Source organism: Fusarium sambucinum, chromosome IV (genome assembly GCF_050947815.1).
Source record: "Fusarium sambucinum isolate potato_lamoka chromosome IV, whole genome shotgun sequence".
NCBI classification, from domain to species: domain Eukaryota; kingdom Fungi; phylum Ascomycota; class Sordariomycetes; order Hypocreales; family Nectriaceae; genus Fusarium; species Fusarium sambucinum.
This window is the reverse complement of record NC_139291.1, coordinates 4292229-4305687: the sequence shown is the minus strand read 5'-3', so window position 1 is coordinate 4305687 and position 13459 is coordinate 4292229. Positions and strand designations below refer to the sequence as shown.

The 13459-nt window shown below is 46.0% G+C and overlaps 5 protein-coding genes across 5 annotated transcripts; 1 reads left to right on the top strand and 4 right to left on the bottom strand.

The window, feature by feature from the left end:
- Positions 1 to 1042: 1042 nt before the first annotated feature.
- On the bottom strand, positions 1043 to 1606 carry FSST1_001439 (uncharacterized protein; the record flags this gene model as incomplete). Its single annotated transcript, XM_083227337.1, has 1 exon — positions 1043 to 1606. One exon carries the CDS (start codon positions 1604 to 1606, stop codon positions 1043 to 1045), a length of 564 nt encoding a protein of 187 aa, XP_083091621.1.
- Positions 1607 to 2551: 945 nt separating this feature from the next.
- On the bottom strand, positions 2552 to 4331 carry FSST1_001438 (general substrate transporter; the record flags this gene model as incomplete). Its single annotated transcript, XM_083227336.1, has 4 exons — positions 2552 to 3198; positions 3258 to 3377; positions 3427 to 3707; positions 3757 to 4331. The coding sequence occupies 4 exons, from the start codon at positions 4329 to 4331 to the stop codon at positions 2552 to 2554; spliced, it is 1623 nt and encodes a 540-aa protein (XP_083091620.1).
- Positions 4332 to 5132: 801 nt separating this feature from the next.
- On the top strand, positions 5133 to 7010 carry FSST1_001437 (glycoside hydrolase superfamily; the record flags this gene model as incomplete). The annotated part of the gene is made up of 6 exons (XM_083227335.1): positions 5133 to 5207; positions 5267 to 5554; positions 5613 to 5923; positions 5983 to 6176; positions 6227 to 6343; positions 6394 to 7010. 6 exons carry the CDS (start codon positions 5133 to 5135, stop codon positions 7008 to 7010), a joined length of 1602 nt encoding a protein of 533 aa, XP_083091619.1.
- A 276-nt stretch (positions 7011 to 7286) lies between these two features.
- Positions 7287 to 10580, bottom strand: FSST1_001436 (uncharacterized protein; the record flags this gene model as incomplete). The annotated part of the gene is made up of 5 exons (XM_083227334.1): positions 7563 to 8403; positions 8453 to 9486; positions 9728 to 9931; positions 9987 to 10234; positions 10286 to 10580. The coding sequence occupies 5 exons, from the start codon at positions 10578 to 10580 to the stop codon at positions 7563 to 7565; spliced, it is 2622 nt and encodes an 873-aa protein (XP_083091618.1).
- A 351-nt stretch (positions 10581 to 10931) lies between these two features.
- On the bottom strand, positions 10932 to 13349 carry FSST1_001435 (HET domain-containing protein; the record flags this gene model as incomplete). Its single annotated transcript, XM_083227333.1, has 1 exon — positions 10932 to 13349. One exon carries the CDS (start codon positions 13347 to 13349, stop codon positions 10932 to 10934), a length of 2418 nt encoding a protein of 805 aa, XP_083091617.1.
- Positions 13350 to 13459: the final 110 nt, after the last annotated feature.

Sequence of the window (13459 nt, the reverse complement as noted above, 5' to 3'; positions counted from 1 at the left end):
AGGCAGCTAAGTATGTTGGTTCTGGGATGCTGCCGGGGTGAGTCACATTGCATATGGCAGTGCAATAAGCTCTAGTCGAATGCAAATAATCTTTACGAAAATAATTTAATCTTTGCTGAGCCAACATGCATTTGGAAATCTCCGAATATTCTTTGAGGACCGGGTGAGTCACTTGTTAGAAAATTGTCCGAGTATCGCAGGAATTGTCAACGACTCAAATGTTTGATGAATACATGCTTGGTAGTTAACCTTGCATGACATGCAGACTTTCGGCCTCTGCGTAAGTATGGGTCATTTCGGTCTTTTCTTTTAAATGCATTAGCTTTTAAGTTTGAATGTCTCGAAAGCTTGATGGATTTGAGTTTGTGGTAACATCTGAAGAGAACATAATGAAGTCAATCCTGCTAGAGGCATCCTGTGAGAAGGGAACCTGGACGGGTACGTACCGATTTAGTGGTTGAAGGGAATATTAGGCTAACTTTAGTGATTCTATAGCCTAAGAGAGCACTAATATTTTCACTTGACAGAAAACTCTCTTTTCAACTCTCATTCTGCATCATCAACTCGATCGATCGATCATACTCCATGCGTTTAAAGTGGCACATTTGATAGTCGACTGGACTTCCCTTGATCAATTCGACTGGTGTTCCTTTACGAGGCACACTAGACAATGATAATTCAGCCTTACAGAACCAACAACTAAGCCCCTGTCCACCCTCCACTCCTCACCAACACAGCCCCAGAAGCGCGACTGTCCATAACAGACCCATTTCCATTCAGCCGGTGTGCATCAGTTTGCGCCCACGCGAGGATATCAGGAATACGAGATCTACTGCATGATGTGGGCTTTTCTTTATTCAATGAATTTTTTGCAATGAGATCTTTTTGCCTGTTCAACAGTAGATAAGGATCAGTAAGAGCCTTGAAATGTTGAAGAATTCAATTTCATATAATTCAAGCAATTAATCCTAAAGCTAAATAACTAGTGATCATCCCAATTAAACCGGCTCAATCCCAGAGACAAAAGTCACCCTCAAGTACACTAATTATTAGTTACAATGATGCGCGGTCCAGACTTGGAAGGGTTCCAATAAATAGCATCGGTATCGTAAACCCCAACAAGCTCGAGTCCGACCTTTGTTCCAGGCTTCTCGCAGTTGGTCTTGCTCGTCATGTACGTCCCATAAGTAGCATCCCATGTCGCGAAATCTCCCTTCTTGACATCCAAACGCCCCAAGTGCACATTGCGCTGGTTTCCAGGGCCCCAACCTGCTCGTGGACCGGGGGCTGGTTTGAGGCTGGAAAACAAGTCTAGCTTGCCGCTACCAATGACGTTTTCGCCGTTGGCGAGATAGAATGCGAAGCGACATTTCTTGTTCCTCGCAAATTCAGGGTATGTGAATGTAAAGAGGGCAGTATTGTCGTTACCGCCGTTGTTGGGGCTCTTGGTAACACGTCCCTCAGAGGTAGAGGAGATGGCGCCGTTGGCAACGTTGTATGTCCAGAGTGCAGATGGGGTGAAGTAGTCATTTGCTCGGGGCTCAAGGGGAGCAGCGAGGCCGACAGTAGCAGCGATGAGAGCTGTGAAGACTGTTTGAAGAAGCATCTTGATAGCTGGTTGATGCTTTGAATAGTTGATCTTCTTTGATGATCTTGAGTAGTGATGGGGATGAAAGTGAAGATGATGAAAAGGATATCCATGGTCGACAGAGCACAGCACTTTATACTTGTTTCCTTTACTAAAAGCACTGCAATAGATCGACTTCGAATCCAAGGCACTGTTCATTATGTTGAATAGATTCAGCCTCGCGAACCCTCAAAATAGTACAAAGTTGTAGGGCATTGCCAATCTACCTGCTGAGCACAGCCTTGACAGTTAGCTCGCCGCTAACTAGTATTATCTTATTTGGCATCCATCATCCATCAGCCAGAGATAAATTGGCGATTGATGAACCAATAAGGAAACTGGTGCGTTGTAGCTAACAATCCGATCAATGACGGAGCTGGAGCTATGGTTTGGCCTAGCTGCCCGTTAAGAAACGGATGTCTCTGGGCAAGGCTGAACTCGAAAACCACATGGGACGCTAAACTTGATAAGACTCACGTGGCTTACAACGATCCGTATGGAGACGGAGATCAAGATAGAGGAACTGACAGCCGAGTGGGTGGGCTATATTGATAATGGCTGGAGTTTCTATTAACCGGATTATACTGCATACTACGAGGCTTATTGACATGTAGCTAAAATTAGTGTTCTGATGTCAGATCTCGGTCATTAGTTAAATACATGAATTTCGCAACCAGCGGAAGGCTTGGTGCTCATTTTCACTTGGAGTTGTTGTCGGTTACACTGCAGTTTTATGATGTCTGGCTCAAATTAACTTGTCGTATGGTATCAATAAGAACGTTTTCAATCTTGTACCAGTTACTATCAATATTATCTTTTGACTGCAAATTAACTATGTAAATCACTGTATACTTGTCAATATTCGAGTACTTTCTCCAGGTCCCACCGATGTTAGTAGCGACATCAACACCACTAGCACATGTGTCAAACCTTTCGATCAATATCCTCCTGCTCGATAGTAGTGGGTATTTCACCACTAAAGGCTTGCGACTTTTCATTGACATCCCTGGTTACATCCGCAGAATCTCCGTCAAAGATAACAGCGATTTCTTCCAAGGCTTTCCCCTTGGTCTCAAGGAACCAGCCATATGCGATGAAACTTTCAACGATTAAAACAGCAACATAGACGATGTAGTACCTCCATCCGATGTTCTGAAGGCCAACTGGGTTTACGTATTGATTGACAAATACAGCACATTTCGTTGCCAATACGTAAACACCCATTCCTTTGGCACGGATTGAGTATGGAAGAATCTCGACCGAGTACGCAACGGGTAGAGGAGAAAAGGCCATGCAGTAGAAGATTTCGTAGACGAAGATTAGTGCCATCACGGCGACACCAGCAGACTTGGCTTCTGTTTCTGCAAACCGTGCCGAGGCAATGGTCCATCCTGTGAAGACCAAGAGCATACCGATCGTGGAAATTCGGAAGAGTGGACGGCGGCCGACACGATCGACGAAGAGGGCGCTGGTCAATGCGAGGGCCCAATTCCATATGTTGATGAGGCCGTTGACGAGAGCTTGAGTTTTCTTATCCGTAATTCCGACCGTATCCATGACTCGAGACAGATCTAAAGAGTCAAATTGTCAGCTACTTTCCCTTTTATTAGTGGCGGAAGATATAACTCACAGTAAGAGATGAGTCCGTTACCAGACCATTGAGACATGAGACCCATACAGGCGACAAGGAACATTCGATAGCGGTTACCACTGGTACTAACCATAGACTTCCAAGTCGTATTACCAGAAACTTTATGATGTCAGCAACATTATAGCCAATGGTTCGACAAAATACTCACGCTTCTCTTGTTCAATAGCTGCCCGAATTTCTTCATACTCCAACTCTACCAATTCAGTTCTTACACCTTCTCCATGGTATCGTGTAAGGGCTTCAAGAGCCTCGTCGCCGCGGTCGTTCGAGATGAGCCATCGAGGTGACTCAGGGAGGAACCAAACAGTCGAAAGCTGTATGATGCTGGGAGCCATCTGCAGAAGGGAAGGGATTCGCCATGACCAAGTGCTTGGAATGACTCGGGTTCCGTAGGTAATCCACGCCGCAGCAATCGCACCGAGAAACCAACTAAATTGTCAGCTGGGAGTTTATGGAATGGAGCGTCGAGGATTCTTACCAGGTGTTACAGATGGCAGTGACCGTGACTCTATCCCTTGGGTGGGAGAGCTCGCTAACCATACTCGGAGACGCAGTCGTGGCGAACGAGAGCCCGAACCCCAAGATGAACCGACTAATGACAAACATGGCAAAGTTGACACTCTCACACTGAAGAATGGCACCTGCAATCATGATGATACTCCCAACAGTGATTCCCCATCGTCTACCGAATTTATCGGCGACCCAAGGGGCAATGGGTGTGGAGCAAATACTTCCGAGGGCCATAATGGCGCTCATGAGGCCGAGTTGGGAACCTCGTGGGTTGTCGAAGAAATCATCCCAGTACGAGACAGTCTGCAAAGAATTCATCATACTTCCATCGTATCCAGATGTTGCATATGATACAACACAAGCTGGGAAGAGCAGAAAGTAGAGCCGTCGTCGCGCCGCCGACGTGTACCAAGGAGGAGACTCTTTAGAGAGCTCGGAGATTCGCGAGGGTTGAAAGGCTGAGTCTGTGGCCCCCTGCTGGCGGGCCTGCTTCGACAGCAAGTCTTGCCTAGGTGCCGGCAGACGGTTCCGAAGGACGTTCATTGTACTGAAGAAAGACCAAATGTAATGGTGTAAACGGCGGTTGAGATGTTCAGGGGAGAGATGGAATCATTCCAGATGAAGAATCGTCTTATATATGTATCGGATATACTTGATGAAAATAGGGAATTGAGTTCTTGTTCTTACCTCTGCACCGGGACAGCCTAAATGAATCTAGTTAGTATACGCGAGCGTGTAGACCACCCACCCCATGATTTCGACAGCGTGATGGCCAACTTTTTGCGGGGTTTATCAGAGTTTCTGGGGAACTCCGCACAGAGATCATGGAGGATTCTCCATTCATCGGTTCATGTAACGGTAAGTTTCCGGGGCGATTTGTGAAGTCTTTGCGACAACGGATATTAAACTCGACTCGTGCTTGTATCTTGCGGAGACAACACTAAGAAACGAACCAATCATATATTCTCGGGGGAGCTAAATCTTATCCCCTCATCATACATGCCAAGGGCTTAACTTTCGACGGGTTAGGGGCAGCTAAAGGCTTGCCCCGATGGCTCGCAATTGGACAGACTACCATACAAGTCGACCAGGGGCATCTAAATCCCTCCCCCGAAACTGTGGTGTCATGACCACATTGTTCCTTACTCGGAAACACACATCCACTGTTTCCTCATGCGACAACATTATTGGCATGATGATACGAAATCAAAGGTGGGACTGTTCCGGGAGTATTTCTTGTCATGGGCTATTTAGAAGGAGAAGGCCATCTTGCCCGATCTCTAGTTTCCTACACTGTCTTTGTATCCTAATCCCAAACACTGAGAACAACAATATCCTAAGACCATGAGTACTGGAATTCTCAAGACCGACAATGAGCGTATTGTCGACGTCAACGGCAACGCCGTTCTACTACGAGGCGTAAGTCATCATGGCTCTACTATGTCCTGTGGCAACACTATCTAACCTCGAATTTACAGACTGCGTTAGGTGGATGGATGCTCATGGAGAACTTCATGAACGGTTTCCCCGGACGAGAACATCAGATCCGAGCCGCCCTTCTCAAAGTCCTCGGCCAAGAAAAACACGACTTCTTTTTCGACAAGTTCCTGGAATATTTCTTTGCCGAGAACGATGCTGAATTTCTTGCTTCCCTCAAGTTCAATTGTCTGCGTCTATGTCTCAACTATAGACATTTCGAAGATGACATGAACCCTTTTGTCATCAAGGAAGAGGGTTTCAAGCACGTTGATAGAGTCATCAATCTTGTAAGTCTTTTATGAAGCCATCATATTCCAGTGTCCATGACTGATTTTGTGTTACCAGTGTGCCAAATATGGCATCTATACCATTCTCGATCTCCACGCGCTTCCTGGTGGCCAAAACCAGGACTGGCACTGCGACAACCCTACCGGATACGCTGCTTTCTGGGACCACAAGCACTTTCAAGATCGAGCTATCAACCTTTGGGAGCATATAGCACGACGGTACAAAGGCAATCCGTGGGTTGCTGGCTATAACCCTATGAATGAGCCTGCTGATTCCGAATGGACGCGTCTGCTCGCATTCTACGATCGCATCGTGCCAGCAATCAGGGCTATTGATCCTGATCACATTCTCTTCTTGGAGGGTAACACGTAAGATGGCTCCCAAAGCCCAATTTAATTAGCAAAAACTAACAAATATTTCAATACAGCTTCAGCATGGACTTTACTGGATTTGACAAGGTCTGGGAAAATTCCGTATATGCAATCCACGATTACTGCGGCTTTGGGTTCCCCAACCGAATCGGTCGATTCCAGGGTACGAAAGAACAAGAAAGCTACATTCGCAGAATGTACGACAGAAAAGTCGAATTTATGAAGAAGCACAACGTACCTATCTGGAACGGTAGGTCATTTTGCCGAAGCCACCTCTGGGTCTTTGCTAACCATCTTCAGGTGAATTTGGACCCATTTACGAACGAAAGGAATACAACCCGGATTGGGAGGTACAGAACGAAGAACGATACGATATGCTTGACCGTCAAATGGCCATCTACACTTCAGAAAGCATTGGTAAGTCGCCCAGCCTTGGTTACAACGGACATTAGCTCACATCTCCTTAGCTTGGTCAATTTGGGCATATAAAGACGTCAACGTCATGGGAATGACCTATGTTTCTCCAGACTCGCCATGGCTGAAGCTACTCGGGCCAATGATCAAGAAGAAGCGCGATCTTGCGGTTGACTCTTGGGCTTATGACGACGCACACCTTCAAGATGGTCTTTTCGGTCCGTTGCACAAGTGGTTCGAAGACAACGTCCCAGCACAATATTCCAAGAAGTACCCTTGGCAATGGCGTATGCACATGCATGTATTCCGCGGTATTCGTGGAATCACGATGGCTGAGTACATGATTCCTGAGTGGGCAGATTACTTCAAGGACAAGTCATTCGAAGAATTGGATGAGCTCGCCGCAAGCTGGAAATATGAGAACTGCATGCAGAGAGGGAGACTGAACGAGCTGCTGAAGCAGTATGCTCCAATGACAGCAGATGATGAACATTTGCAAGGCAAGGTCATTGAATCGGAGCAGACCTCAAACGACGGTTCAATGTCCAAAGAACAATCTGTTTCTGGAGTCGGCATCTTTGAGCTATCGCCTGAAGAAAAGGCCAAGGCTGAGCTCAAGAAGCAGCAGCAGCAGCAGCAACAAACTCAGGCTGTATCTGTTGCAGCATAAACTGTCTCAATATGTATTACCAAATAGAAGAAACTAATCACATGAAATATTATTATTCGTAAAGAACAACCTTGAGTGCAATTTACCTACCCAAAGTGTGCTAGACTATCACAAGATGAACCCTTATTCTTTATGCCGATACATCCATTGCGTCTCTGATACTCCGATAATACTGAGACCCGATTATTCAGTAATATTAGTTCAAATTCTGCACGACTATTCATCTAGTTAGCCCAAAGTTTACTGTTTCCTAATTCCGATCTTTCATTGTTGATCTCATAGTTCCAATGAAGTGTCACTTCTCGACATTCTAGCTCGTCGAGCTACTTCAAGATTTTCCAACACTTTAATATGCCACTCAAACTGGGTCACGCTTTGGCTGAATTGCAAGAGGTTTTTCTTTCCAGTTGTAATACCTTCTTCAATGTCTGCAGGTAGAAGATCATGTAGAACTGGGAGTGTCGTTGCTATCATCAAGATGATTGTCATGGTAAACGTCCTGGGAAGAGACATTTTTGTCAGCGATTGTCAAAGCAGAGTCACAATTCAGACTTACACCATGCCAGTCGGAAACAAACAAGTCAAGGCATTGGCTGTTTCCACGTCGAATACGTTTATGAAGCCCATGCACCCATCCAAACAAGACTTGGATTTCTTTAGGACGGCGTGCTTGCAAGGGTGCGTCTCGAAATTATCCATGTTTAGAACGATGAACTCGATAAATGGTCGGTGAATGATGTACTGTCCTGCGTAGTATCTTCCCTTGAGTCTCAGAATGTTCCACGAGTTGTTTCCTGTCTGTAGATTTTGGATGCGCGCAGTTGGGGACTGGAGACTTGTAGGAGAAGCTGACTCTGTTCCTGTCATAGGCACGTCTTGTGACGAGGCGGTCAAGAGAAATTCGGGCAGGTTACGATAGATGGCCGAATGATGTGACCAGAGATCTTCTGAGATTCTAAGAAGCCAGCTTGCGTAATTTGATTGTCTTGTCCTAAATTGTTCTTTATCATCGTATACCACGCTGTTGACAGTGTTCAGGAAGCGTCTGATGGCAGAGTTTGTTGTTATCTGGAAAGCTACCAGTTCTTCCTGACTTCGAGTTGAACGCATTTCAGACGACTGTGGTGCTGAAGGGGAGACTGGATTATTTTCTGTTGTAAAATCTGGGTATGGGATTTTATTCTCGAATCTTGCTATACCAGAGGGGGAGACAACTGATATCTCGGATATGAAATCACACTCGTATATAAAGGAGATCCAGTAAAGTCGCCGAAATGCGTCCGGGATGGTCTCATTCTTTGCGTACGATCGAGCCATACTCTCACATTTGACAGCAGTAGCATGTGCCCAGTGAAAGGCTTCTGCTACTTGACCGCAAGCACCCATGAATATGCTATAGGAGAGGTTAATATGTTTTCCTCAAGGCTGAGACGGCGACCTGCCTTGCTAGCATACTGCTCTGCGCAGCGGCGAGGGACATGTCAGTCGAGATGTATCCCAACACAAGTCTCGCTTTTCCCCAAAGATGGTGCATGAGTTGACCCTGTTTTTTGATAGTATTGTCGGAATCTGATGAAGCTTGATGGCTCCCACCTTGCCCGTTCAGGCGAATATTCGATTGGCCACTATAATTCAGTAGGGAGAGGCAAATAACAACGAGAAGTAGTCCATAATGAGGCATATCAACGATACTAGCCCCTTCGTCACCATAGACCTCTCTGTCTGCTACAGCTTCGAAATTCTCAGTCATGTCGCTTTTCAGTAGGAGTGGAAAGAAAATGTTGACATCAGTAAAGTAAAGGTGAACCAATTCACGAAGTCGGAAGACTGGGTTATTCGCCGGAACGTAGAATGATTCTGTTTTCTTGTCGAAAATTTTCCATGAGATTGGTGGATATGACGTTGAAGGAGAAGAATTATTTGGTCGATGGTGAAAAAAGACATCGGTTGCATCACTGTAGGGTTGGATGCTATGCCCGTCTTCACTCGTCTCTGATAGAAGCTCTTGTACGAGTGGCCACGAGAAGACATGATTTGCGTTTGCCGTATGTGACAGAGGTATTTGAACTTCGAATACGGGCTCTTGTGTCATGTCATGCAACATGTCTGACTGTCTTTCAACTGGCTCGGCGGAGTCTGGCTGGTCTATGCCCGGAACCCGAGCTTCTACAGGGTTGTTTCTGGCTGGCGAAGATGAAGTAGAAAGAATACGATCTTCAAGAAGTTGCATACGCTCTAGGAGAACTTGAGTATTGTAATCGATTTTTGGTTGCCTCGCGTCGCGATAGACACAATCAACGTTCTGCATGGTGCAAAGCCCACATTTAGGCTGGGCAGCATCGCAACGAGTCTTGCGCATACGACAGTTGACGCATGCTTGTATGACCCGCCGGCGGTTGGGGAACGAGCTGTATGACATGTTTTTTAATGTGAAGAGGTCTGGGGGTTCAAAGCACAAAACGCTACGAGTCTCAACCTAGAGTGGCGTGGATTTTCAGTAGTCTGGGTGGTGAAGCGTGGCAAAGTCCCAATAAAGTCTAGCAGGCTGTGTCAATAATTGCTGAATGTGTTGACAACAATGTTGACTTCACTACAACATGTTATGGTTCACTCATGAATTGAAGGACAATCTATCTCTGTTCATAGACTATTTTACGTATATAAAATAGATCACTACGGCTGATCTCATCATGCTAATTCGTTACTCCACCACTAACCGAGATGTACTGTCCTGTAATCCATCGTGCTTTCTCAGATACCAGCAAAAGTACAGCATCAGCAATATCCTCTGGTGTACCAGACCTATCAGCAGCTCTTGTAATGTCGATAGAAGGTTTTTGGAATTCTTCATAAGGATTCGAGTCGGTAGTGACTGGCCCAGGAGCAACAGAGTTGACAGTGATCTTCTTACTTCGCCCCCACTAAACACACACATCATTAGCCCTGCAATATGGCTGGTCTTTGGGATCGACTTACTTCTTTAGCCCATGACCATGTCAGACTGTCAATGGCAGCTTTAGATGCACCGTAGATTGGAATGCTATCATCTCCCATCTTGGATGCTATAGAGCTGATGTTGACAATTCGACCACCTGGTGGCATCACAGGCACAACAGCTTGGGCGACAAAGATTGGCCCTTTGACGTTAACGTCGAATGTCTGCGTTATATCGCTGTGGCTGACTGTCAATGTCTCCCCAAATACGCCTACTCCCGCGTTGTTGACTATCAATCGGAGTCAGTATCACCATTGTAGGAAATGCAATAGCAACTAACCTAGGATATCGATATGATCAGCATCAAAGCCTTTCAGAGTCTCGTTGACCAAGTACTGAGCTCCCTGTGGGGTTTCGATTGATCCTTGGATCACGATGGCTTTGCCTCCGTCTTCTTTGATCCTGTCGGCCACTGCATGAGCTCGGTGTGTCACAGAGTCATTAACATAGTGGATTGTAACAGCTGCTCCGTTTCTCGCCAAGGCGATAGCAATACCAGCACCAATGCCGTTTTCTCTACCGGAGCCGGTGACTATGGCAACTTTTCCTTGAAGAGAGAGTGTGTCGATAGCCATGATGCTTGCTCAGTAGTAGAGGATGTTGAATGATATTGATCAGAATACTCAGGGAATATTGATCTTATATTCACATACCTGATTAGTTGTTTAACAACCTGCCTTTGTGAAGATTACATGAAGGAAAACCACCACCTACTTCCTAATGAGGAAACAGGTGGTCCCCTGGTGTTGTCAAGATCCCTATCCACTTAATACTACCTCCAAGCATCAAGATTGGGTACGATGTCTCGAGTAAGATGATTTTCAGACTATACTGGAATAGGAAACAGGTATCCCTGCCTCTGTGGACGCGTTGAGCGTATGATCCACTGTGCTGCCCAAACCAGACTACTCCCAGCTTACTACCACTCAGCCCAGAGTAACATCGACTCTATTGACTTCTGCCACCTTTTCCCACTCTTCCTCTAGCACAAAACCAGAAGACTTCCTGTAAGCCACCCCATCCTTCCATTCGATCCAAAGTACATGATAGCAGTCTTGCTTGTCCGTTTTGGCATCGTTCCACGTTTCTATCCACAGAATAGGGTCCTGGTTTAGTATCCGCGGAACATCACATTCTTCCATCTGTAGATTATCTAAGGATTCTGTCACTGTTTCTTCATCTTCAGATCCTGACTCGGTTTCAGTCTCATTTTCCATAGAGTTACAGGCACCATAGCAACTCAGAACGACTGTCCAGCCTTTGGCAATTGCTATAAGCTCGACCCGCGTTTCTTGCTGGAACAATTTGCTATCATCTTCGTCATGGAGAAGCAATGCTCCCACAGCAATGCCACTCTGGTCTTTGAGTAGGTAGAACTTTTGATCTACTTTATTTGCAATGATATCATGAGTGAGTGTGAGATATGCGCGAAATGTTTGGCACCATAGGTACTGAAACCCGCTGTGTAGCCCTACTCTTGCCTCGCCTGATTCTTCTAAGTTCAAAGGTATGGGATACCATCGCGATGTCGATACGGGAGTATCACCCAGAGAAAAATGGTATATATGATGCGGTATCTCCTTTGGCATCGACTCAGGCTCGATAGAATAATCATCTTCGACTCGCAGTTTGTTGTAGTCCAACTCTGGGGGCTTGTATTCTTCACATCTCCATACTCCATTCATCGATCCAGGAGGTGCTTTCCTACAATGGCTCCATTGAGAATGTATGGGTTGTTTTTGGGATGATCCAGGATATTCCATAGCATACCAATCGGTAACAGCTTCGGTGAAACCGGTTTCGCCGAGAATATTTATTTCACCTTCACCATCGTCGGGAAACTGTATTTGCCCTTCCCAACCCATCCACGACCAGCTAGGTAGTCCAGTTCGTAGCGGGTCCCCGGTATATCGTGCTGAGACTGTTCTTCTTTGGACAGAACCGCTTGGTTTCCAGCATAACGAAATGTCAAAGAATAGTTCGGGGTGGCCGTATACCAGACCGTGTGGAAATATACTGTTTAGATACGTGTTGTATCCTGAGAAGGCGTTATACACATCTTCTCCAAAACGCAAAGTCCTCCAGTTAAATGTTCCGACGAGTTCGCTTAGACGATCTAAGCTTGGCACTTTCAAATAGGATTCGTGTCCAATGTAATTTTCAGTCGGTTTCTTCCGTAGTACTTCATGTTCTGGGTTATAGAGGTGGTTCTCGGTCCACTCGGCATGATTACACTGCCAAGTGGCCTGTCCGTCTTCGAAGATTAGTCGTCTTTTGGAAAAGTGGTATTCTTGAGACGTCCACATGCGATGGTGATACATGAGCCCTTTCGTACCCTCTTTGGCGCTCCATTCCTTCGGCCAGTAGACAAGTCTTTCTCCTTGAGCAAGTGGCTCGACCCTTTGGTCAATGAATCTCGGTTTTGAGATTCCCCGTAAGCCTCTCAGACCATACTCTGCATCTTCGCCATCAGCAGCTATGATGGTGAGGAACGAAGTAGCATAGATAAGATGCATAGCTGCTAGCTCACGCTGCAGACTTATATCGTCGTCTTGTAGAACGCACAAACTGTCAACCCACAACCACCTGACATCCAGAGCTCTTGTAAGTTCAATAGCGTCCAGGATGGTTGCGGCCAGCTGCATGGCTATTCTTTTGGATCTTAACGCGCCCGGTTTTTGAAGTTCTTCGAGATTAGATTTCGTAACGCAAAGATTCTTGCTTTCCCCCCAAGTATACGATAAAGTAATAAACCTAGGTCTTGCCTCCTGGCACTCTGCGATACAGCCTTGGATTACATCGATCAGGAGTCCAGGTTTGAAAGGCGGAACATCCCCAACAGTCTTGTTACACCTCTCTTCATGGATTTGGATGCACCGGGAGGGCCATTTTTTGACCAGATTTATGTCGATCCAGCTCTCATCCAGAATCCGAACAGTCCCGGGATGCTTAGGTATCTCAGGTCGAAACACCAACTCAGAAGAATGAGTTATGTTCCAATTTGGACAATCGTCTCTTCGGTAGGAAACGCCGAAAAAGCCCTGAGAATGTCGTGCCCACCTATGGAAAAGTAGATCATGCGTTTCGTAATGAGGAACAGGGCCATTTACAAAATCTTTATCTCTGAGCCAAGTTGTATGCGGACACTTGACATCGAGAAGCAGGCCAATTTTTCCTAACTTGATGACTTGAACATCCTCATCTTCTTTACCCAGATATGCAGGGCCACGGAAGACTTGGAGGATTTTCGCGCACATGTCGCACTCATTCGCAGGAAAAGGCTGTTCATCGTCTTGAGTGTTTTTGACGCTTGTGACTGCGACAAGCTCGGCAGGTGACGACATGGCTTCGGAAATTCTCCCGATGCTTCATTGACGACTGGTGTATTCGTTCATGAATAGTATTACGAGGTAATTTTGGGAGAATTAAGTTGAGAATTAATCCGGCACTGCCC